Source organism: Ursus maritimus, unplaced genomic scaffold (assembly GCF_017311325.1).
Source record: "Ursus maritimus isolate PB19 unplaced genomic scaffold, ASM1731132v1 scaffold_13, whole genome shotgun sequence".
NCBI lineage: Eukaryota > Metazoa > Chordata > Mammalia > Carnivora > Ursidae > Ursus > Ursus maritimus.
In genome coordinates, this window is record NW_024423675.1 from 34,126,889 (window position 1) to 34,151,742 (window position 24,854).

The 24,854-nt window shown below is 41.1% G+C and overlaps 1 protein-coding gene across 17 annotated transcripts in view; it reads left to right on the forward strand.

Moving 5' to 3' along the window:
* NCOA7 (nuclear receptor coactivator 7) overlaps positions 1 to 17,962 on the forward strand; it is a 153,458-nt gene extending 135,496 nt beyond the window's left edge. For 16 of the 17 annotated variants that reach the window (XM_040627764.1, XM_040627762.1, XM_040627758.1 and 13 more), the window contains 6 exons: positions 530 to 677; positions 9,630 to 9,755; positions 11,074 to 11,226; positions 16,493 to 16,588; positions 17,033 to 17,106; positions 17,481 to 17,962. In XM_040627764.1, coding sequence (XP_040483698.1) covers positions 530 to 677; positions 9,630 to 9,755; positions 11,074 to 11,226; positions 16,493 to 16,588; positions 17,033 to 17,106; positions 17,481 to 17,616 — 733 coding nt within the window. In that variant the 3' untranslated portion in view covers positions 17,617 to 17,962. Of the gene's footprint in view, positions 1 to 529; positions 678 to 7,855; positions 8,336 to 9,629; positions 9,756 to 11,073; positions 11,227 to 16,492; positions 16,589 to 17,032; positions 17,107 to 17,480 lie in introns of those variants that run through there. The other variant, XM_008691136.2, reaches the window with a different exon arrangement.
* Positions 17,963 to 24,854: the final 6,892 nt, after the last annotated feature.

A 24,854-nucleotide genomic window follows, 5' to 3' on the forward strand; every position in this document is an offset into this window, starting at 1 on the left:
AAATAGGAAGCAAACCACATTCCCATGTCAATAAAATTAGGTCTCCTTCTAATGTTAAAACAACTCGTATTATTTACTTTGTAGTTATTAAAGGTGTTTTGTTGAAATTGTAACAGTGCTTCAACTATATAAAAACCCACTGAAGTGTTGTTTATCTTGTCCAGCTAAAGGATCACATCAGTTTTTTTCCCCATTGAATACAAGTACCCAATAAATGAAGACCCAATGAGGAGTAAATATTTGGTATAAATCCTTCATTGTGTTGTTCAGTTTTATGTCCCATCTCTTGATCTTTCCCTCAGATTGAAGGACAGGTTTTCAGTGTCTGTGGGCTTCTGCTTTCTCTATTTGACTTATTTTCCAAATTTGGAATGCACTAGTAGAGACCATATTCACACTAGGAAATTTCCCAGTTAGTGAGATGGATTTGCCAAGTAGGGAAAAGGTGGTTGTGAGCGCTCAAGTCCCTACTTGTGCCTGCCAGGAAAGTGGATTTGGTGTTAACTTCTATGACGAACGTGTTTTTCAGGGTGGATCACTTGTACACGTTCTTTGTTCAGTGGTCTCCTGACGTCTATGGGAAAGATGCCAAAGAGCAAGGCTTTGTGGTGGTGGAAAAGGAAGAACTGAATATGATCGACAACTTCTTCAGTGAGCCGACCACGAAGAGCTGGGAGGTGAGCACTCGAGGGGCTAGACTGTCATGGTCCGTAAGTGACAGTTTGTAATCAAAATCTTCTTGGGCCCAGATACCAAGAACTTCTTGGCTGGCAAAAAGTTAGGTTTCCTGTGCACTTTTGAAGTTATCGGGGGGGGGGGGAATAACTTTATTCCTCTGTTTGAGCTAATTATATGTGTCAGATAAATGCCGCACTGGTGGGTCATTTCACTTTTCCTTTTAAAAACTGTCTCCTTTATGTACAGGGTGAAGTTCAAGCTCCTTAATGTGGCCTGAAAAGCCCTTCATAATTTTTTTTGAGCACTTATCAAGCCCTTCCCATGTCAGGGGCACAATGGATGAGATAAGCAGAATTCAGTGTAGATGAATCATTACAATATAATAAGATAATTGCCATTGTAGGTCAAGTGCCAAGTGCTATAGGAGCATGGAGCCAGACCCCTGAATGGAGCCGGGGGGGTCAGGGAGAGCTGCCCAGAAGGAGTGATCTGTACGAAGATCAGAAGGGGGAGTTTGGGCAGCGCTGGTGGAATGGGACATAGGGCATGTTCTGGCCAGAGAGGAAAGTCTGTGCAGAGGACCGACCCAGGGGAGAAACAGAGAGTGTGGGGCATTTGATGAACTAACAGAAGTTCAGTGTGGCCAGACCATAGGGTGCAAAGCTGAAGCAGGGGCAAGAAACGAAGCAGGGAAAGGCAGCAAGGGTACATCACAAAGGACCTATGAGCCATGTGTCTCTTCCTAAAGGCAGTGGGAAGGCACTGAGCTGTTTTGATTCTGGAGAAGTATACACACATGTGCATCTCGGAGAGCTCTTGCTTGCTGGCAGATGTTCAAAGATTGGAGGTGGACAACACTTGAGTCTCGAAGACCCATTAGGAGGCTCTTTTGGTCATTGGTGTTGAGAGATAATGGTTGCTGAGAGAGTGGCTGTGGGGGTGGAGAAAATTGAGTGCTTTTGAAAGATAATTAGAAGGTGGAATATACAGGATTTTGTGAGTAATTATTATATGTGGAAAGTAAGGAAGATGTCGAGATTGATCTCTTGGTTTTGAGAGTGGGAATTCGAGGGGTAGTGGTACCTGCCCTTCACTGAGAGAGGAGCATAGCAAGCGTATTAGATTTAGTAGAAAAAGCTCTGCATTCTGCTTTTAATCTGAATTTGAGGTGTCTGCAGAATGTCCAAGAGACAGCTGAGGATAAAACTTAGGAGAAGGATCTCAAGATACACTTTTGGAAATCATTAGGAAAGTTGAAGTTATGAGTGTAGATGAGGTCGTCATAGGAGAGTACGTACAGTGGGAAGGGAATGGAGCTTAGAACAGAACCCTTAAGGACACCTGCATTAAAGGGGCCAAAGGCAGTAGAGACCACAAAGGTAACTGAAAAGGAACAGCCAGGCAAGGAGGTAGAACACAACGAGAGTCCTGTCTTAGAAGCCAAGGGAAGAGAATGTTTCAAGAGGGTGGTAATGGTTGGAATGACTTACGTTGCAGAGGAGTCAGAAGATAAGAACTGAGGTATGTTTTCTGGATTTAAAACCGAGGTGGTAGTTGCTGACTTTGACAAAAGCATTTCATTAAAGGGCCAAGTTCAAAATTTAGATTCCAGTGATTCAAGGAATGAGTGGGAAATAAGTAAGTGGAACTAATAGGTGGGCAAACAACACAAATTTGGTTCTGGAGAGTAGAAGTGAGATGGTGAGCTGGAAGAAGTGAGGTGGAGAATGTTTTCCCTCTCATGAGAGAGACTTTAACCTTTTGGATGAGGTCAGCAGGAACGCCGAGTAGAAGGTACAGAAGATAAGGGCATGAGGAAGGAAATGATCAGGAGAGCAGATCTCTGAGAACCGGCAGGGAATGTGGGGGTAGGGATGGGGTTGGTCTTAGGTGGGTGGGTAGTAGAAAAGAATAGAATGTGTGCGGATAAAATGCAGCTTTAGTAAGGTGGTGAATTGAGGCATTTTTCATCTAATGGTTTCTTTGCAGTGGAAGGAGGGGCATCTCCTGAAGCGAAGGAGGAGTTAGAGGAATATGGAGAAGGTATGAAAGAGCAGTTATGGAGACTAGGAAAAATGCTGATTAAGACTGTCGTGGGGTGGCTGTCTGGTTTTGAGGGCCACTGGACTTTTCTGGTAGCCCCAGGTTTCAGTGAGGGGTGATTTTCTCTAGCACTCCCAGCCTGGTTTTAGATTCAAGTGGGCAGTGGGATCCTTCCAAGGCTGGAACCTTGCCAGTTTGTGATGAGCAAGGGTAATAAGCCTGCCCCTTAGGTCTGATCCTTTCTGGAATGCCGAGTCCTTCTGTATGTGTGCTTGGACTCACCCTTCCTTTCTTGTCACTCCCTCATGGCCTGAATGTGCGGCGGGCACGCACAACGGCTTTCTGTGGCAAACTCCTGCTGTCCTTCAGGGACCCGCTCATTGGTCACTGCTGTGGCGCTCTCAGTCTGTTCCCCCTCCTGTGCTCCCACGGCTCATCGTCCGTAGCTCTCTCGTGTACTGCCCAGCAATGTACTTGTTTACCTGGCTCCCCACAGTTCACAGAGCTTCTTGTTTGAAACTACTGTTTGAAGGTACTTAAGCCTGTCAGGTTCTTCAAACTCCCTTGGGTTTTTCTACCATTTCTGGTTTTTTTTTTTTTCTGGTTTTTGCTCCTGTCTCTGGCCAGTCTTTCTGAGTCGACTTCGCTGGTTCCTTTTCTCATGCTGTTCCCTAGGAGTTTGCCCTTGGCCCCCTTCTCATCTGTTACATCTTCCTTGGATGAGCTCATCAACTCTTGTGGCTTGTGCTGCTAAGCCCCCCACCTGCCCCCACCACATACCTTTTTCCCCCAGCTGCTATGCTAGGGCTCATAGCTGCCCCACAGGCACTGCTGGAAGTGTCCATGAGGCAGAGGTGGGGTGATACAGGTATTCTGGCCAAGGAACCCAGGAATATCAAGTCCTGTCCTCACCTCATCAGCTCTCCTCAAGAGGCCCCCATAAGATATGTGCATAGATGAAGCAAAGCCAGGAAATGTACCTTTTCTTACTGAGACTGTGGTCTCTTGCTCCAATACGGAGTCCCAGACAGAAGGTTTAGATTGCACTGGGGACTTAATCCTTGCCTGATGAGCCCTGAGTATCTTAAGCCAAAGCAGCCCTCTTTAAGGGCTATTCTGCCTCCCTCCACTAATCCCATCCTTGAATCTCAGCTCTTGACAATCCCAGTGGGAGGAGAGGCCCCACTTCCCAGCGCCAGAGGAAGAGAAGGTACAGAGCTATGCAGGGAGAGAAAGGTCTGCTCGATGAATCTGGTGTGCTCCTGGGCAGTCAGCCCCACGCTTTTTCAGACTCAGCCACTGAGGAGAATGAAAGAGAGGGCACATTCCTCTAGAGAATACTCTCTAGATCTGCAGTGGAAGAGGAAGGAAAAAAGAAGGGATAGAGAAGGAGGAAGAAATTAGTTGGCCTATTCCAAGCTCCTTGTGCTTGTGCTGATAACTGGAGAGACGGGTGGCTGGACTGGTCAGGCCACCTTATCTCTGTTTTCTTGCCATATGGCAGAGAGTCCAAAAGTGCGATGAGTAGGAGAATGCTGGCCACGATCCCTCCCATGCAGGAGCAAGCTCTGCACAAGAGCATTACCCTAAAGCCAAGCCACCGTAAGGGCACTGCTCCTCCTTTATGGGTGGGAAAGGGGCACCTCCACTCCCCCAGAAGCTAGCAGGTGTCTGATCCTCAGTGTGTGCAATACAACTGCTCTTGCCCCCAGACTTGCTTCTTCTCACATATTCCCATTTTAATTAGTGGTGTCCCGAGCTAGAAACCTAGGTATCATCCTAGGTTCTTTTCCTTCATCTGCTCTAGTCAGTCTTATTGATTGTGGTTCTACATGGTGTAGGGACCTCTACTTCCCTCCTCCAAACCTGCCCCAGTCAGCCTGTCTGCACCCTTCACTTGGACTCCCAAGGGCACCTCCAGGCCGTTCTCCCATACATAGTCTCTCTAAATAAGCTTTATTTCCTAATTTTATATAAGGAACACCTGCTTATTGTAGGAAATTTGGAAACTACAGAAAAGTACGGTGCAGAACATTTAAAAATAATATGTGACCACACTTAACACTTCTGTGTATTTTATTCGATTCCTTTTTTTCTCTTTTATTTTAGGATGTTATCTAGGGGGTGGGGGGTAGGGAGTCATGCTTTTATTTTTGTAAAATGCATTCATGCTTTATGTATAGGTTTGTATCTGGCTTTTCTCACCTAACATCTTGTGAGAATTGGATCATCTTAAAGATTTTTAAGCCTCATTTTAATGGTTGCAGAATACTTAAAATCTCAGTTATAATTTATTTAACATTTCCTTTTAGGAATCATTTTGTTGGTTCAGGTTTTTCACAAGGATGAGACGATCTGCAACTCTTACTATTCTCTTAGCTTCCTAGAAGTGACATTAGTTGATATAAGGGTATTAACTTTTTAAGGCTCCTGTTTTTTATATATGACAACTTAACTTGCCAGCAATGTAAGGAATATCCCTCTTCTTGTGTTTATGCCAGCAGAAAGTATTACTACTATTATTCCTTTTCAAAAAACTTTGCTAATTTGGAAGCTGAGAAACAGTATATTTTAATTTTTATTTCCTTGGTTGAGGATAGAATAAATGAAAAAAATATATGTACGTATGTAAACATATGCTATTTGTGTTTTTTCTTCGTGATTCCCACTCATTTCCTTTCCCCATTTTTCTAAAGGAATCTTAATAATTTCATCACACTGTGTTCTTTATGATGAAAGATATTAATTTTTTGTCTCCTGTATTTTTTTTATTTTTTTATTTTTTTAAAGATTTTATTTATTTATTTGACAGAGATAGAGACAGCCAGCGAGAGAGGGAACACAAGCAGGGGGAGTGGGAGAGGAAGAAGCAGGCTCACAGTGGAGGAGCCTGATGTGGGGCTCGATCCCGTAACGCCGGGATCACGCCCTGAGCCAAAGGCAGACGCTTAACCGCTGTGCCACCCAGGCGCCCCTTGTCTCCTGTATTTTTAAAAAGATTTTATTCATTTATTTATTTGAGAGAGAGAGGGAGAGAGAACAAGTAGGGGGAGGGAGAGGGACAAGCAGGCTCTGTGCTGAGCGTGGAGCCTGACACGGAGCTCCATCTCAAGACCCTGAGATCATGACCTAAGCCAAACTCAAGAGTTGGACGCTTAACCGACTAAGCCACCCAGCTGCCCCTCCTGTATTTTTGACAGATTTTTTTTCTAGGTGGCTATTTGTCTTCTAATTTTACTTATGTTTTTTGTTTGTGTTCTTTTCCCTGTAGTGTTTTTAGGTATGGGTGGCCCTGTTGTATCAGTTTAAACTCCACTCAATCTGCAGTTGATTTATTGATACATGATAGGTAATACTTTTAATAGTTTTTTCCAGCAGTGTTTAATGATTTCTGATGTTTCCCTCATCGTATTTAAAGTTCTCATGTATGTTCTGGCTATTTTACTTGCTTAAATAACGCATGTGAACATATACTCCCATGCTTACAACACTCAGTGGCTCCCCATTGCCTATAGCTATCATTACCCACTGGCCAATCATCAGAACCACCACTTGGTGATTTTTTTTTTTTTTTAACTGAATCCTAGACCTCTACCACTAAAGACGTTAATTCAGTAGGTCTGGGAGAGGAATGTCAGAATCTGTGCTTTTAAAAGCTCCTAGATGATTTTGAGGAATAGCCGGGTTTTAGAAAAAGTGGCCTCTAGAGTAAGTTCTAAGCTTCTTAATGGATTACTATTATTTTCTCCACTTCTGTCCCTCCCCAGCTTCATCTCAACTTCTCTTGCTCTCTGTTCTTAAGCCATAGTGAACCTAGAACTCAGCTCAGTTGTCCTCCTGTACCCTCCACCTGGGCATCTCCCCACACCCGACCTCTGCTCTCACACGGAAGCCCCATCACCTCTGTGAATAAGCCATCTCCGAACTCTCTGGGCAGCCCCACTCGCCTTTGAGATGCTACTATTAGCATTTGTATTACATGGAATGGCATTCATTTATTTATAAATGTCTCTTGGATACCTGGGTGGTACAGTTGGTTAAGCATCAGACTCTTGGTTTTAGCTCAGGTCATGATCTTGGGTTTATGAGATTGAGTCCCGAGCTAAGCACTGAGTCTGCTTGGGACTTTCTCGCTCTCTCTCTGTCCCTCCCAATCATATTCTCTAAAATAAATAGATCTAAAAAAAAATAATAAATGTCCCTCTGTTGTCTCCTCACCCACTTGAGACTGGGACTGCTTTGTGTCCCCAAGTCTGGCAAAGTAACTGGCACTTGCCATCATAGAGGAGGCAGCCAGTAAATGCTAGCTGTTGTGAAGTGTCGGGTACTAAGGAAAGAATGCAGTCTCACTGGCACAGAATCCAATTGAGTCTGCCCCAGAGTGTGTCCTGGTTCTTGCATTGAAAATAAATTGTAGCTGACCCGGGTCTGGTCACTAAGTATCTGCCGGAGTTCTCCTTAGAACCGCCCCTCTGGTTGGGCTCTGCAATAGCACTCTGACCCCTCAGCAGTACCCAAGACGGAAAGGCCATTTTAGATCTGGAAGAGTCACAGAAAGATCATTGAAAATTGATCCAATGGTAATCAACATTTTTTCCAACCCCTTGTGCCATCTGATCTGGGAAGTAGAGGAGGGTTCATCATGCTTATTAGCCATTAAGATGAATATCCTAAAAGGTAAGAAGGTCAGTGTTCTTTTGCCAGCTCTTTTGAAAAACTGAATCTAAAGTGACATTTTTCTCAGCCTCATATAAACCAGATGTTCTCCCATTCTAAGTTCCTCAGATCTAACAAACATGATGTGGTACTGAAGTGAAATGCCATTGTTCTACGTATAATGAACCTACCTTGGGTAAAGGCTCCTTTTATCCTTCCTTTGAGATTCAAACCTATGTCTGGCAACATACATAAAGTTTAAAATGGAAATTTAGCGGGGTGCCTGGGTGGCTCGGTCCGTTAAGCATCTGCCTTCGGCTCAGGTCATGATTCCAGGGTCCTGGGATCGAGTTCCACATCGGGCTCCCTGTTCCACAGGGAGCCTGCTTCTCCCTCTGCCCCTCTCTCTCTGTCTCTCATGAATGAGTAAATAAATAAATAATCCAAAAAAATAAAAAGAAAAGGAAATTTAGCTTTAGAGAAGGTACTGAAAAAAACTCTGAAAAGGCAGGGCTAGAAGAGCTAGCTTAGCCAGAGGACAATTAGGAAGAAAAGTATAAGAAAAAGGGAAAAAAACCAAACAAACCCAAAACCAATGGAGCTTTGTTGCAGTTAGGAAACTACCGTTTCAAAGGTGAAAGTGTCATTTTACAGCCTCACAGCTATGCCTGACAGGAAGTGTGTGTTTGCTCTAAATCCTAATTTGGGTGTGTTCCTGTAGAAATGTTGAACCCTCTCCTAAGGGAAACAGAAACTCAATTATGCAGGAAACTAGATACAGCAAAACCAGTTGTAGCTCAGCGTGGCTGTAAGCAACAGTGGTTGGCAGCAAGGAAAAAGCCGTTTCTCATTAGAGAGCAAGAAGACAGTTCCCCCCATCAGGATGAGAATCCGAAGGTTGCCCTTGAACATTCAGATTTTCTATTGTGCCAGACCGGACCAAGAGCCTTTCGTGAAGGTATGTTGAAGTCCTGGAGAGCTAATAAGGTGCCGGTGGCTCCTCAGAGATCCGCCACTCGGTATGTTTCAAAATGCCTTCTAATTAGAAAGGATGTGCTGACATTTCAACTGAAGCAGGTATTTTATTTGTTTGGGAGATGGATATGATGTGGTTTGTCTCTTCTCTTTGGAGTAAAAAAAAAAAAATCCATATTTTAGTTTTTTCATTCCACAGCCCTATTTGTACCTCTGTTAAATGTAGAGTTCACTAAAAACATGTGCTTTACTTAATACATTTAAAATGCTGCGTTTGTGATTTTTTGACAGGATTTTAGGGAGAGCCTGCATGAGAAGATAATAAAATTTATTAGTTAATTTCCTTACCTATAAATCTGGCTCAGACGGTACCAGGTACTTTATATCTGTCACTGTGCATGTTGGAAATTGAGTGTGTTATCTGGCAGCTTTCACTAAATGTAACGTAAATGCTTTTTCTCTATAATGCAAAAGTCACTGATACTAGTACCCAGGTATTTTGCTTGAATTAGTCACTGTATCATTCAATTTCAAAATCATATAGTGATTTATCCAGACGTTAGGAGGGACAAAAAATAGATTTTTAAGTTGAAATTGACTTTGCTCGTTCATAAGCATAGTTAAAATGAAATAATAAATGTGTACAAAATCATGTTTCTCAGTTTTGAAGGAAAGGTTATTTTGATGGTTTCTGAATTGTACATAAAAAAATGTAGCCTAATTGTAATTTAGCCTAAAGCTTTGTGTTTCTTTATATTGTTGCTTCTGGTGGATGTTACCATTTGTTATTTCTATCAGGGTTTGTTGCTTTGTGCCATAGCCTGAGAGAAAACATTAGGAGTCTTGATTTAAAAAACTATCCTTATCCTCCCAATTTCCCTATTTCTAGAAGACTTACAGAATGATTGCTGATTAGTCCTTTAACAATTCACATTTAGATGCAGGCTAAAAGAGAATAATTTAGGGCATTTCAAGGTTATGAGTCACCTGTGGAGTTACACATAATAATTCACACTCAGCACTCAGTGGCAGTAGTAAAAGTGGAAAACCTGTGACTTTAATTTGTACGTATTAAGTGTCTCCGCCGAACTGTGTTAAATTCTGCATTTGTTCAGAAATTGTAGCTGAAATTAGCCCTTTTCCCAAAGTCCTGGTTCAATTTATGTCCCACTGTTAAAACTCCACCTGTTACAGGCAGTTGTGTACCTGAGGTTGTTTTTAGCAGGCGAAGGAAAAGCAAATACATCAAGTTTGGGGGCTTCTCTTCTCCATTTCAGATCATCACGGTTGAGGAGGCAAAGCGCAGGAAGAGCACCTGCAGTTACTATGAAGACGATGACGAGGTGGCCCTGCCGGTCCTGCAGCCGCATAGCGCACTCCTGGAGAACATGCACATCGAGCAGGTGCGCTCTCCCAGGGGACTTGGGACAGGGGTCTTCCAGGCCTGACAGAAGCATTTCCCATCCCTGACTCCATTTGCTCTTTTCAGTGGGTGAAGGAAGAGCCAGGTTTTAAAGGGAGAACACCAGCAGCCTAACCAACCTTGGTGTCCTTTGTCCTCTTCTGAGAAGTTACATTAGCACTCCCTGTCACCTTCTCGGGAGTTTGGGCACTTGGCCAGGAACTGTATCCATCTCCCAAGTCTGAATGAAAAGCCATTCTTGTCATCAACACAATTTTTAAATTGTCCTACCACAGTCCTAATGCATATTCCTAACACTTAAAAAAGGATCTGAATTTATCCTAGTGATCATTACAGAGTTCCAATAGTTTTAACTTATTGGGCTCAATAAAAGTTATATAGCAAATACACTTGACTAGCTTTACGAAAACTACCAACCACTAGGAGTCATTTTCCTTTTTCTGTGATTTCCTTTGTTCACTTTATATTTTCTGAAAGTCTGTTACTTCAGTTTTATGAAATACTGTAATGTGCTGTATTTGAACTTAAATAAGGAATCTCTTGCATTTCTCCCCTTAGTCAAGTTAGAATCCTGAATTTCAGAGACCTTAAAGAATCAAGTTCGACTCCCTCAATTTGCAAATGAGTCTGTGAAGGCCCAAGAAAGCCAAGAGACTTGACCAAGCACTTACAGACATGGGGTTCATGCTGATATTACAACTGATGTTAAGCATTCTGAAGACTTCCATACTTCATAGCCCCCTTTGTTGGTATTTTTGGAGAGATATGCATTATTGGTATTTATGGCAGCCAAGTTTAAGCTAAATGTTAATGTAGGTGAAGATACAGCAAGATGAACACAGACTGCATTTGACCATTAGCATAAAACACCTGTGTTTTCTTATTCTTCTGTGGGAGGATCCAGTTAGTTGTCAGTAGCAGCTCTGAGCTTATGAGCATTTAGAAAGAACAACTGGAGAACCATGAACTGTTTGGTGAAGGTCAGGTTGAAGTGTAAAAGGGAGAGCATGTGTCTAATTCCTATCAAGCTAGGCACTGTATCTTCAGATGCATAGTTGCCTAGTGACCCCTCTTTCCAGTTCCCGAGAGGGAATGTATGTTCTGGGTGGCATCCATGCCAAGGCAGCACCATCAAGCGGTGGTTTTCCCCTTCTCTTTCCTGGTTTATACTTACAAATATTTGTCAGAGTAAAACATGTGTGATTTTGAGCAAGTACCTCAGATACTTGCTTTGTGCTACAAGCTTATCAGATTTGTGGGCAAATTGTATATTTACCTCTCCATCTTTGGATTTGCAGCTGGCCCGACGCCTTCCAGCGAGGGTACAGGGGTATCCGTGGAGACTCGCATATAGCACATTAGAGCATGGGACCAGTTTGAAAACTCTCTATCGGAAGTCAGCGTCGCTAGACAGCCCTGTCCTATTGGTCATCAAAGATATGGATAATCAGGTGAGGCTTGTTCCTCTCATAGAAAACACTTTTTGATGAAGATTTTCAAACTTACACAGTAGTAGAGAGACCAGTATAAGAATTCCCCATCATCCAGATTCTACAGTTAGCAGGATTTTGCCACATAATGCTTCATCAGTCTTTGTTGGTTTTTCTTTGCTGAAGTATTTCGAAGTAAATCCCAATTATTATGTCATTTCACCCCTACATACTTTCGAATGCATCTCTAGAAGAAAATGGAGCATATTTCCAAATACAGTCATGTACAGAATTTTTTTTCCTGTGTTCACCATAGAGTAGGAAGCAATAAAAATAATCTAAAACCTAAAGCTGGAAAAGTTGGACAAAAGTCAAGTCTGGATTGGGAGATAGTGCAGAAAGAAGTTCCAGTGCCATACCAGAACTCTTTCCAGGTAGCTGAAGCCCACAAACCTTGGCTGCATGGTTGCTCAGATGGAGAGCGAGTCAGGGCTGTGGTGTGTTGTACCTGAAGGACCCAGTTGTTATGAAATAGCAAGGAATATTCTGTACCATTGCTCATTGCCCTTTCTCCTGTGCTATAGTTGGTTTTGGAGGCAGTGGTGAATTGTAGATATTACCCCCACGTATCCTCACTGGTACTTCTCTCAGTCAGCTTGGGTGTGAGTGGAATCTGTGCAGTTTTCTTTCATATACTACCCACTCAGGTTTTTGCTCCACAAAAGGAAGACATCTTTCAAGTCTGCTATTTATTCTTTTCATTTTGGTCTGTGTTATATCAAGAAGAAATTCCTTTACATTTTTAAGATGTAGATGTAATTCTGTTCTCTTTCTGGCATTGAAGCAGTTTTATTCAACAGCCTTTCATTTATTCACAAGTTCAGAAAATGTATGAGTGCCTGTTATATGTGGGGCACTACTAAGCATTGGGGAGCTTGCTGTGAAGCTATATACTTGTGGTCATTTTAGGGAAATAGATCTTTGCTGTCAGAATTTGTCTTGGGAGAAATTAGCAAAGACATGGGGTTACTGAAGGCACTGTCTTTCTCAACTGTGATCTTTCCTGGGACTTTATTGCTGTGTTATTATAGATAAAGAATTGTGGGTAGTAGTTTAGCTATTATCATTGTTACTATTATTATTTCATGATTGATGATACTTATTTAATCATGATCCAGCTGGGTATGGTCAAGTTAAAAATTAAAATAATAATAACAGTGTTTTAAAATGGAATTACCTAGGGATTTAGTGAAATGTTTGATAAGTCAGATGTTAAGTTTTAGATGAGATATGGCTAGATGGTTTTAGACCACACACAAACCCTCACTGTAAGTATAGATTAGTTCTCCTAATAATTTACAAAAAGAAGCACAATTTCACCAAGCTTCCTGTCAGCAAGTATGTAAATGAGGCCTATCTGAAGGCTACAGTATTTGTCAGACGGTGTCCTCTTACTGGATCTGGTGCCCTGAAGGCACTTGTGTTATTTGAAAACACGTGAATACTAACTCTGCTCTCCACACCCATTTACCCCCAAGGCAAGAATGTGGTTTTTGCTGTGTTTGAGAACATGAAAGAACAACACCTGTACATTTATCTGGGAATAAATTATATAAAATTCTAATATAAAAGAATTATACATGCAGAATGGCAGCAAAAGGAGCTCAGCAGAATCAGTCATCAGTGAAACAACCATAACTGGTAGAAATTAGAAAAACAACAGTCACTTCAAGTCTCTAAAAATTGATATGATACAGCCTCAAGGGACAGGCCCCAAGCATTTATCCCCTACATAAGATCTGTGTTTCAGAGGCCAAACTCCAGGTAAGTACGGCTAAGAGTAGAGGATTATTTTCATCTACCCAACCTCTACTCACAGGGGAGATGCTCTACCTTAGGCCGTGTAGAAGAAAGGAGTGTCTAAGGCCGTTGCCACGGCTCTTTGGGCAGAAGTTACATGCCAGGTGAGGCAAGCTAAGACCAGCAGCTACTTCCCCTGCCTGCCACCCTGCTCATACAATAAAAGGGTTCCTCTGAGGGAAGCCCGCCACTATCCAGCCCCCAGCTCCACAGCAGAGCCTCCTGGCTTCCAGCTGTAGGAGAAGAGGCAGATCATAAGACCTAGAGCTCTGCTGACCTCCTCCCATGGACATACGAAGGTTACAATTGTAGAACAGTTCTCTCTGAAAAATACCTGAAAACTAACAGAACAGATCTTCTGTAACACAGGACAGGGAAAAAAGAAAGAAAAAAAGCCACATCAAGATTGGTAGGAGGGGCAGAAAACCGGTCTTGACAGGACTCCACCCCATCCCCCTAGCGATCCACAAGAGGGAGAGAGATCACAAAACATGCAGCTCCTCTCTGAGAAGTGAGGGGTTCAAGTCCCACATTAGGCACACCAGCCCTTGGGACCTGTACCAGAAAGGCAAGCCCCCAAAACAACTGTCTTTGAAAACCCACAGCTAGTTTCGGAGAGCATGAGGGCTGTAGGAAAGGGAAATACCACTGTTGAACGGCTCAAACGGACTCACTTGTTCTGAGTCTCAATACAGAGGCAGTAGCTTGAGAAGCAGCTGGGCTACATGTGAGGGAGGTTTGTTGACTAGTTTTAGAGAGTATACCAGAGGGGTAGGGGTCTTATGGAGATCTCTCTGGGAATAGACACACCGGAGGGTGCCATTTTTTTACGCTACTTCCTTGCTAGCCTGGTGCTGGTGGGTGCCATTTTTGGTGCTCTCAATTTCCCTGGCTAGTGCCACAAGCTCATGTTCTCCTGTGGCCCCACCCCAGCAGGCCAGCCCAGTGCTCACCCAACTTGGCTTCTGTCCTGCCAGACCAGGCACTCCGACTGGCCCCAGCTCTGTGCTCATCCACTACAGCTGCTCCAGGCATAGCACACAGACTTTCCCCAGCCCTGCACTCCTCCACTTGTGCACCGTGGCTCCCACCAGCATCCTTGCACATGCTCCCTGAGCCTGTACTTATCTCTACCACAACCCCTGCCCTGTCAGACACAGTGGCTGAACTTGCCCTGGCCTACCCCCTGTCCACAGCATACCTAAAAAAAACCCAAAAAAGGACGTAGAGCTCTGAAGCTGTCCCCAAAGGAACTGACTTTATTTAGAAGAGTATGGAGAAGTTCAAGCCAAAAGGTACTCTAGAAAATGATGAAAATTTAGGTTGTAAACAATTAAGAGGAGGCTGGTCACTGCATGAAGACAACAAGCTAAACTGAAGACCATCTAGTTTGCTAGAGAGAACCAGGAAAAGAGACAGCTAAGGAGGGCCTTCCTTAGGATGAACTTCATAGTTAGGATAAACTTCATAAACTGGCCAAAGACACTACCCCTGTAGAGGGCCCCAATTTTAGTCACATTAGACTGTGGAGTAATTTATACCACCGGGCATTGTGGAAAATAGCGCAATCATCAGGCAATTGATAGAGTCTGATTTACTAACTTAATTCCAGTAAGGTACAGAAATGTTACTTCGATATTGCTCAATTACATTTTCCCATTTTTATGGTAATTTTGTTATACATATTACATTGATATATATTAAAAACCCAATAATAAATTGTGTGTTAAGGAGGGCACTTGATGGAATGAGCATTGGGTATTATATGCAACTGATGAATCATTAAATTCTACCTCTGAAACTAATAATATGCTGTATGTTAATTAAATTGAATTTAAATAAATAAATTTTAAATAAAAAGATTACTACTTCATGTAATTTTTTCTACTAAAGAAGCTGAGAGAAGAGAGGAGAGCAAATATACATTCATAGGTTTTGTTATATTAATCCTTTTTTTTTTAAACCACTTTTGGTTGTCTCAGCTTTTTTCCCCCATGGATTCCTTTGTTCTGCTATTGGCAAATATATTAATATTTTAATGGTATAGACCCAACAGTATCATTATATACATATCATAAAATTTCTTCCAAAATAAATGAATAGAAAGAGAAAATAGACATTTTCTTACATAACCACAATGCTATGTACCTAACAAAATTAACAGTAATTTTTTAGTATCATCCAATCCCTAATCCTTAAATAGATTCCCATGATTGCTAAGAAGATTTTAGCTAAGAAAGAATATATTTAGAATCATGAGAGGGTGAGAGTAAGGTGGCTTTTCCTGTTCATTGATCAGAAAAGGACCCACTTTCTTCCACCTATGGCCATTGATTGCCCTTCTTGTACTGTTTTAAGCACATTCTTTTAAAAGTAGATGCCTAGCTCAGTTGTATTTTAGTTCTTTTATTGAACGATCACCAGAAGAAGGAAAATGGGTTTTTGATGCTTTGTTACTGTTCTGTTTTCGTTTTTTCTTAACAGCTCTAGAGAAAGTTTAGTAGCACGAAGTATGAAGAACATCAGTTAGAAAGAGTTTCTAGATTTCTACCTTACCTATTTTTTAGTATTTCAAGTTGCCAGGAACTAAGTGTAATTGGTGAAAAAGAGATTCCACAATGATTATAATCCAGTTAAAATAATTTTCAAAAGTTAATGGTATTTTTCAGATAACCTCCATTTAAAACAATGTTTGTCCAGTGGGTTTCTGAACCCACACCAGAATCACTTAGGGATGTTTTAAAAATACTTATGTTCACTCTTGCCAGCTCTTACCCTTGCAAGCACTGATCAGGATCTGAGCAGAAAGATAGGAAGCTAGGACAATGAGAAAAAAATAGAAAAATTATTGGTTCAAATACATCTAAATCACCCTTAAAGTCCATAGTATTATGGGACTGTTATTTTTTTCTTAAAAGCCATTTCAAGCAAAGAGGTATTAGATCAGTCATATAAAGGATACAGTTTCAATAAGCATATTGAGAACTCATTTTTATAAATTGAAAAATTTATGTTCTCTGGGGAAGTGTCTGGCCATGAATCCACTTATAAAACACATGATTTTATTCTTTCAGCCACTCACTCGTGTGTGCAAGATGCATCTTGTTGTTTAATGTTCCCAGTATGTCATCTGTATTCACTAAAGGATATTTGACCCCATAGTGGACTTCAAAAGTGTTTTAAAATTGGAACAGTTGCTGGCCTTTGACAAATACATTCTCTGAACCACTTGAGTTCCAATTAGAACTAGGGATATTTTATTTATCTGCTTGTTGGTAGTCTTTCCAAGAGCTCTAATTTAGTAATGGTCTTTGCTGAAAGAGGTTTAATGATATCTCAGAACAGGATTGTGTTAGAATATTTCAGAAAGCCACTCTTTGGGAGGTTTGGTTTGAAAGAAGATAATGTTTCTGTTTTCTTTTGACAGATTTTTGGAGCATATGCAACTCATCCTTTCAAGTTCAGTGACCACTATTATGGCACAGGCGAAACTTTTCTGTACACATTTAGCCCCAATTTCAAGGTACCTAAATGGGAGAAATACCCAACTTCCCACTGTTGCCATGTCAGGAGTGTCGGTGGGGTTGGAGGTGGGGGACTGTCATTGGAGCAGCAGCTGTCCCATAACCTCATCTGGACTCACTCTAGCCTGGGTCCACTCTTCATGGCTGTAGCACACAGACTGCTTTTAGGGTCCCTCCTTGGGCCTTGGGAACTGCTCTTTTGCATGTTCGGGGATCTAGGAAGGGAATGATAGCAGGTCAGAGCCAACATGTGCTTGGGAGGTCTTTCCTACTTTATAACCCCTTTGAAAATCTCATCCTGGTATAGGAAAGGTCTGGCAATCTGGAGCTTCCTCAGCCAGTGGGTAATTCCCTTCCACACAGAGGTACTATCCTAATAATTCCCTCTTCGCTGATTCTCCAGATTGAAATGTCTGTTCTCTGTCTTGTGTTTCTACCCTAAGGTCTTTAAGTGGAGTGGAGAAAACTCATACTTTATCAATGGAGACATAAGTTCTTTGGAACTTGGTGGTGGAGGGTAAGGTTTTTGTTGTTGTTACTAATTTATTGCCTGATCTGTGGGAGTTCGTTTTGACCCAGGTAACCAAAACCTTGTGTCCGGTGATTTTAGGTAGGCCATGTGCTTAATTAGGACAGTGGCCCATACATGACCCTAAGAGTCAAAGATAAAATGATATATTTATGTGTCTAAATGAGGGACTACTATCATTTGTCTTTTGGGAAAGATGGGTCATTTAAATGGAATAAAGGAAACATATGCTTTGTTTTCCAAGCAGTTTAGGGTTTTGTCTGTTGGTAGCATAAAGGAAAGAAGATGGGGCAAGGGAGGGCAGAAAGTGTACCATATGAGATTGAAGTGTTTTCACCTTTTTGTATTTGTGATCTTTTCAGGGGACGATTTGGTTTATGGCTAGATGCTGATTTATACCATGGACGGAGCAACTCTTGCAGCACTTTCAATAATGATATCCTTTCCAAAAAGGAAGACTTCATAGTTCAGGACCTTGAGGTATGGACATTCGAGTGAAACTCACTCAGACTGCCTTAAAATACCGCATTAAAGAGATCGGGTTCCATCAGCCCTCCTTACGCCGGCTGGAAGACACAGCCCCGGCCCTGACCGCCTCATCCCACCATACTGCTTTCTTTCCACCATCGTCTCAGAGCATGGCCATGCCGCAGAGGGATTCCGAAAGGGACATGTGGAGGGCAGACCACAAAGAAAGAGGGTTGAAGTCCAGATTGTTGAAAGACTTTATACTCCCATTTCCTTCAAATCCATACAGTGAGGAATCAGAATATTTATAGATGTATGAGTTGAATGCAATTTTTATTTTTGGTAACTGTGAAAAAAAAGATACTGTGGAAATACATACATGCCTTGTGTATTTATCAACGTAATTTTCATTACCAAAATTTAAATGTACAGCATACCATTGTTTGCCATGGAAAAGCTTAGTCTCATTTAGAAAAACTGAAGTGCTCGGCACTTAAAGGGAATATATGATTTTTTTAAAAATTGTCTTATTTATTATTTCTAGTATATTGTCTAAAATGTGTTGGCAGTTTTTTCTTTTAATGTGTCAAATCTTGAAATAAAGAAATGTATACATTTTGTGCTATGTTTTGGCAACAAACCCATTTGATTTATATAGTTTTATATTGAAATTTTTTATGCATATATATATATATATATATGCATATATATATATATATGCATAATTCTGAAATTTTAAAAACTCATTACCAATGTTTATTGATTTGTCTGTTGTAGGCCAGCTTTCCATTTAGTTATTAAAAAGGTACATTTTTACTTACTCAAACATAATTGTGTGAAGAAGCAGCCATTTCTCACAGTTATAAGTTGGTATTTACAGAAATGGATACCTTTCTGAATCTAGACTTAGAACAAACCCTTTTGAAAAGAAAATATTTTGTTTCATAAAAAATCATGTGTTAATAACAAAAACTTTATTTTCATAGTGTTTCATGCCTAATTTCCCCCAAGTTCTTAAATTAATGAACAGGCCCCTGTTTTAAAAGAACCTGAATGTTTTCATTTCTGCATATTTTATATCAAATGAAAAATGTCAAATTAGCCCAGTTGTCTTGGTTTCTAGATTCTTTTGAGAAAAGGCAATGCAAAGAAGTGCATTTATACCAAAATTGAAATAAAAAAGTAAAACCTATTTTAACGTCAACCCATTTTCATATCATAAAATACTCTTTGTTAAAAATGACAGTAAAGCCTTGTTAAAAATTAAACAATATTATTAATTGCCAAACTTTCAGGAAAGCCAAAGACTGCTAATGGAAAAAGTTTTCAAATAATAGCCAAAGCTGAGAAGTGGTCTGTCATAAATTACATCCCCAGTGATCTCTGAAAGGAAAAATTAATAACAAATAGCATTTATATACCTGCATTAAAAAAAAAACCATCTTTAGAATATTAGCCTTAAGCTGGCAGAATATTTCCTTTAGATTATTCTCTTATTTTAGGATATTTATGAAAGAGAACAAATTACCAAGTGGCCTCCTGTCAGATCAGCAACTATTTTACTCACATTCCATGCAAGTTTAAATGAATTCTGTTAAATCTTAAATATGTAGCCTGGGTGTGCTTTCACCCAAGTTCTCCTATTGAGAACTCTTGATTAACAACATATTGACAGTTTAACCTTAATCTGCTCGTTAAATGATGTGTTGGTGTGAGATACCAGGAATGTCTCATGATGATCAAGTTTAGCATTTACGCCATTTGCAACCATATGCTATTAATGAACAAAATGGTCATTTTGCGTATAGTTCACTCCTACCTAGTTTAGTCCATGATATTATAGTTGTGAGAGCATATCCAGATGCTGTGTTCTCTATTTAAAACAGTATTGTCCAATCAGATATGTGTGGCCCTTCACTTATGGATATTGAGTATATGTAATGCAGTGCTAGCCCAATATTTTCAATAAAGGAATTTATGCATCCAGTGTGATTTTCTTTCCCGAGGATTAATTCAACAGGCATTTATTGTATGCTAGAGGTTCTCCTCATGTGAGAAGATGGTGAAATATCCAAAATTAAACAAGGTCCAGTGTTCATGTTTTTATGGCTGCCTTGGAAAGCCCTTTTTTGTTCCCAGTAGCCACCCTCTTATTCTCTCATCAGTTCATGAAAACTCCTGATAGTTCGTAGAGACAACTCTTGGCCCTACCTACCAATTTCTCTGTTCTTAATCCTTCTAGCTGTTCTTTGGATAATGACCTCCTCTTTTTAAGATCTCTCTTGATCTACTTTCTAATATCCATGAAGGATCTTACCCTCTTAACAGTTTTTTTGATCCCAGGCATCCTGTCTTCTGGGCCCTAAAGATGAAGACCTCAAACCATCCTCACTGCTTCTCAATTCCTCAGTTTATGAGTCTACATCAAAACACTAGGGTGGGAGCGGGCAACTTAATGGCTCACTAGACTCTGTTGAAAATGATTTAGGTATGTCCCCATGCTACGAGTCACCAGGGACATCCTGATGAGTATGAGAAGTATTATTGCCCTTCATTTGATGTTCTTCTCCTTAACTACTTCTAAACTTTTAAAGGCATGTGAAACAAGACTAGCAAAAGAACTACCTTCCTTTTGAGGAAGGCACTGAGAGTCCCTTAAGAAGGGGAAGCTAAGATTTACGTAGTTTTTAGGATGCCTAACTTATTTATACCAACATAATCAGATAAGAAAGGTAAGGCGGTCTAAACCAAAGGCAGTTCCAGAAATTCTAGGTCAGTTATATTCACCCCTTATGCAAATATCAGAAGTGTTTCTGACCACTTCCTTCTGCCCAATCAGGTCACATACTTTTTCTCATTCAGAGGAAACCCTAACCTCAGCATCACATCCTCTGCTCCCACCTCCTTGCCTGTGACTATTATCCATAGTGATCCCTTAACAAAAGTGTCTTTACTGAGAAAATTAGGCTTTACAATTCACACCAAAATCTAAGGTCTTACTGTCTGCATTTCTATTTCAAATCTAGTGGTTCAGAATAAAAACTAGATAGGGCCTCGTTGGTGTGGTCAATCAAGCCACCAAAATGGCGTTTCTTGATAGAATATTTTTGAGGACCTATTGTTTATTTTCCAGATCAGTACTGCTTAATAGAACATTCTATGACGATGGAAAGTTTCCGTGAATTTTTCACTATCCCTTACGGTAGCTACTAGCTACCATACTAGTGTTGAACACTTGAAATGTGGCTTGAGTGACTGAGGAGCTGAATTTTTAATTTTCATTTAAACTTAGCCAAATGTGGCCAGCCCCTGCCATTATGAGCAGCACAGCTCTAGGTCAAGATCTGGCACAGCCAAAGTGTATTTCATCAGCAATGAACTCAAACTATTACTCCCTCACCAGAAGAGAGCCTTAGTTCGGAGTACTCTCACTTATCCACTTATCTCTGCCATTATCCACACAGCTGGGCACCACCTAAGGTAACAGTGTGTGTCTTGTTGTTTTAGGTGAGTGATCAGAGGACTAAGTTCCCTGAACTTTTCCAAACTGAAAACTTGAATCTTATTAAGATTACTGATCTATTGCTAACCAAAGATAATGAAAGCTCTCCCAGGCCTTTAGGATTTTCTGCCTTGGCCATCAGCATGTGTTTTGTTCCTACAGTGGACATTCTGCTGCTCATGGTAGCCCCCTAGGATGCCATGTCCCTCATCAGGCACCCATCCACGATGCATGATGAACCACAGAAAGGAAAAACAATTTATTCCCTACACAGAACTGTGCATCCAGTTTCAGAATCATCAAAGAATAATGAACCACCAAGAATGCCTCAGATAGTTACTATATTTGGTGACCAATCTTCTTTACTAAGCTTGTCAACTGGGATGCCCACTAGCTATGTGCACACCCAGAGAACCTGCTTGCCTGTGGAGAAAGTTTTCAGTATCCACCTGTAGAATGAAGGGTGATCAAAAGCATTAAAGACCACTAGATAATCTTGAGTATCCTATTTACACATCAGCAAGGGCCCATCATTTGATCAACCACTCCACCTCCAGGGTTACAAAAAGTAACCCTGACTTAGCTTCTTAACATAACCCTTGAGAAAAACACTAAGCAAGAAACACCAGCAAGAAACACACTCATGTTCAATAAACTTGGATGATAAGGCATGTTTTCTCATGTCTCCACAGCTAAAAAAAATAATCCTCCTTACCCTGACATACTTTGAAAACACTGGAATTCAGCCAATCAGTTCAGCCTTTAATCCCTACAGCAATCCTTGGCTTAACCTCAGTCTCCACTAGCTGACGGATCAACGACATTTTACCTAACAGCTGACTCTCTCATCTTTGAAGACTCCGGTTAACAGTAAGAATATTTCTTCAAAGATATGCTGTGTTAAGGTATTGTGTCAACCTTGGGAGTAGTTAAAAGGCCCCATTGTTACTCCATACCCAGCAAGGCCTAGTCTTGTTCTCTTGCAGCATCTTGTTTCCCTATTAGGTCCTCCAAAGGGTCAGAAAAGCACATAGGTTTGAACTGGGGTACAACAGGGAGAGTTGGGGGCATATGACATAGACACTAGCCAGTAATCATCCTGTTAACAAGTGTCAATATCTTCAGGAAAGGTCTTGGGCCAAGAACTGAATGCTCATCTTCAGTACCGTCCCCGCAGTGAGCAAGCGAGAGGTGAACAGCGTTGATGTACAACTTCTGACTCGATCTCCAAACACTGTCAGGATGCCTTGCTAAGAAACAACTGATACGCTAACAGTAATAATAGTGCTGAAGGGGAGAATGAGGAGAATAGATAACATTTATTGATCATGAGTCACCCTCTTTTATATGCATTATCTTATTTGATCCTCAAAATGGGATGGTATAATTATTATCTCTGTTATAGAGATGAGGAAACTTGATTCTTCAGGAGAAGTCTTGCTTGAAGTCACAGAGCTCATGAGGGTTAGAGCCACAATATGTTTAGTTATGACTGACCCCAGAGCTGAGTTCTCAACCACAACAGTATGCTGACATTGCCCAGTCTCTGCAACACCTCCATCACCGGGTTACCCACACTCTGCTTAACCTCCTGATGCACCAAGATCCACAGTTCTCTACTCTAGAAAGCAAGCTCCTTAAAGGCTGGGAGCTCCTCTGTGGCTAATCAGGTCTCACCTATCCTTACAACCCCAATGTTTGGCAGGGCGCATGGCAGCTAGGAGGCATTCAATAAATGTTTGTCAAGTTTAACTGACGTGCAGTACTGAAGGATATGAACCCCAGAGACGTTAATGGATTTGCCCAACATCCAACAAAGAAGCGGCAGAGCTGGGACTAAAACGCAGGTTTGGGATTCCTGGCTCTCTTCCCCGCCCTCCATACAATGTTCAGTCACAAACTTACAAGCATGATTCTTAAGGTTGTGGCGCAGAAAAGAATGATCCTTCCTCTAGCTGCTCAAGTTCTTCGCTTAGGTCTTAGGGGTATAAGTGAAAGAAGACTGAGGAAGAGATTTCGGGGATGTGGTGGTGGTGGCGGCAAGTGTAGCTGCCCTTGGGAAAATAATTCCTTCATTTTTAGATCTCTTAGTTATTGGCATTCTGAAAAATGTAGACTGAAGGGAAGTTCCAGGGCCTCAGGGATTTAGGACATTGGCTGGGAGTTACGTTCCATTTCCAAAAGTGAAACCTAGAAAATGATTCAGAAGACCATTTAAAATGAAGAGCAAACTATCCACTGAGTTTGCACTTAGGTGAAGGGGTTGAGAGAAGAGTGCAAAGCCAAATGATAAACTGGATTCTCCAGTCTAACTTATGTTGATTTAGGGAGATTTATTAGGCAACAGACCCCCCTTAAAAAAACCCACAAAAAACAAGAAGGACATTTTATAAGAACATCTTTCATAAAATAGATAATCTAGGTAAGGTAATACAGTGCCTGATACTATGTAAGCATGTAGTAAATGTTAGCTAGATCCTGCAAACCTCCACTTACTAGTAATTCACTTATCTGTAGCTGTTTCCTCTGTGACTCAGTTTCCTCATCTGTAAAATGAGAGCAGTACTACCTTCCTCAAAGAGATGTTATGAGAATGAACTATATTAATATATGTAAAGTGTCATCATAATAATACATTTACTTGTTTTTTCTTTACCTTCAATATTGTTTCTAAGATTCATTCATGTTGTTACTGCAGCTATATTTTATTATGTGTGTGTTTAATATTCCTCCGCTGAGGGGTGCGTGGGTGGCTCAGTCAGTTAAGCATCCGGACTCTTGATTTAGGGTCAAGTCATGATCTCAGGATTGTTAGATCCAGCCCTGCCTTGGGCTCCACACCTAGTGGGGAGTCTGCTTGAGATTCTCTCTCTTTCCCTCTGCCCCTCCCTCTGCTCTCCTGTGTGTGCATGCGCTGGTCTCTCTCCCTTCTCAAATCAATCAGTCTTAAAAACAAAATTCCTCTGGTGAATATACCACTATACCACTATTTATCCATTCTCCTGTCAACGGATAGGGTTACTTGCAGCTTTGTGCTTTTTGTTTTGTTTTGTCAACAGAATGTGAGAGAGTCTCACTGGATGGAACTGCTGGAACCTCCAGTATGTGAATATTTGGCCTGACCCCACAGTGTTTCACAAAGTGACTGTATCATTTATATAACCGTCCTAAGAATACCTTGTCCCCAAACTGATATTGTTAAATTTCTTCATTTTTGCCATTTTCAAGGGTGTGCAAAGTTATTTCATTGTAGTTCTAATTTGCATTTCCCTGACTACTAATGGGGATGAGTATCTTTTAATATGTTTCTTGCTCACTCATGTTTTCTCTCCTGTGAGATGTCTGTTTATGCCTGCTTCTTCTGGTCTGTCTTCTGGGAAGTGGTCACATAAAATCCTTGCCATTCCTGCCTTACGAATAATAGATATTAGTCATCCTGCTAATCCTATCTACTTCTGATGAGGAGGACAGTAATTCATCTGATGAAATCTGACGCTCCCAGGCCCTATAAGGGTATTCTCAAAAGCCTCCCTGAAACAGGCAATATCTCAGGAAGGGGTGAAAAAGGAGGATGTTTGTTGGACTGTGTTTTGCTTTGCAGGTTTGGACATGTACTGGCACTTGTTAACGTGGTTTTGTGATTTTTTTTTAAGATTTTTATTTATTTGATAGAGGGCGCGCACAAGCAGGGGGAGTGGCAGGCAGAGGGAGAGGGAGAAGGAGGCTCCCTGCTGAGCAGAGAACCCGTGGGGCTTGATCCCAGGAC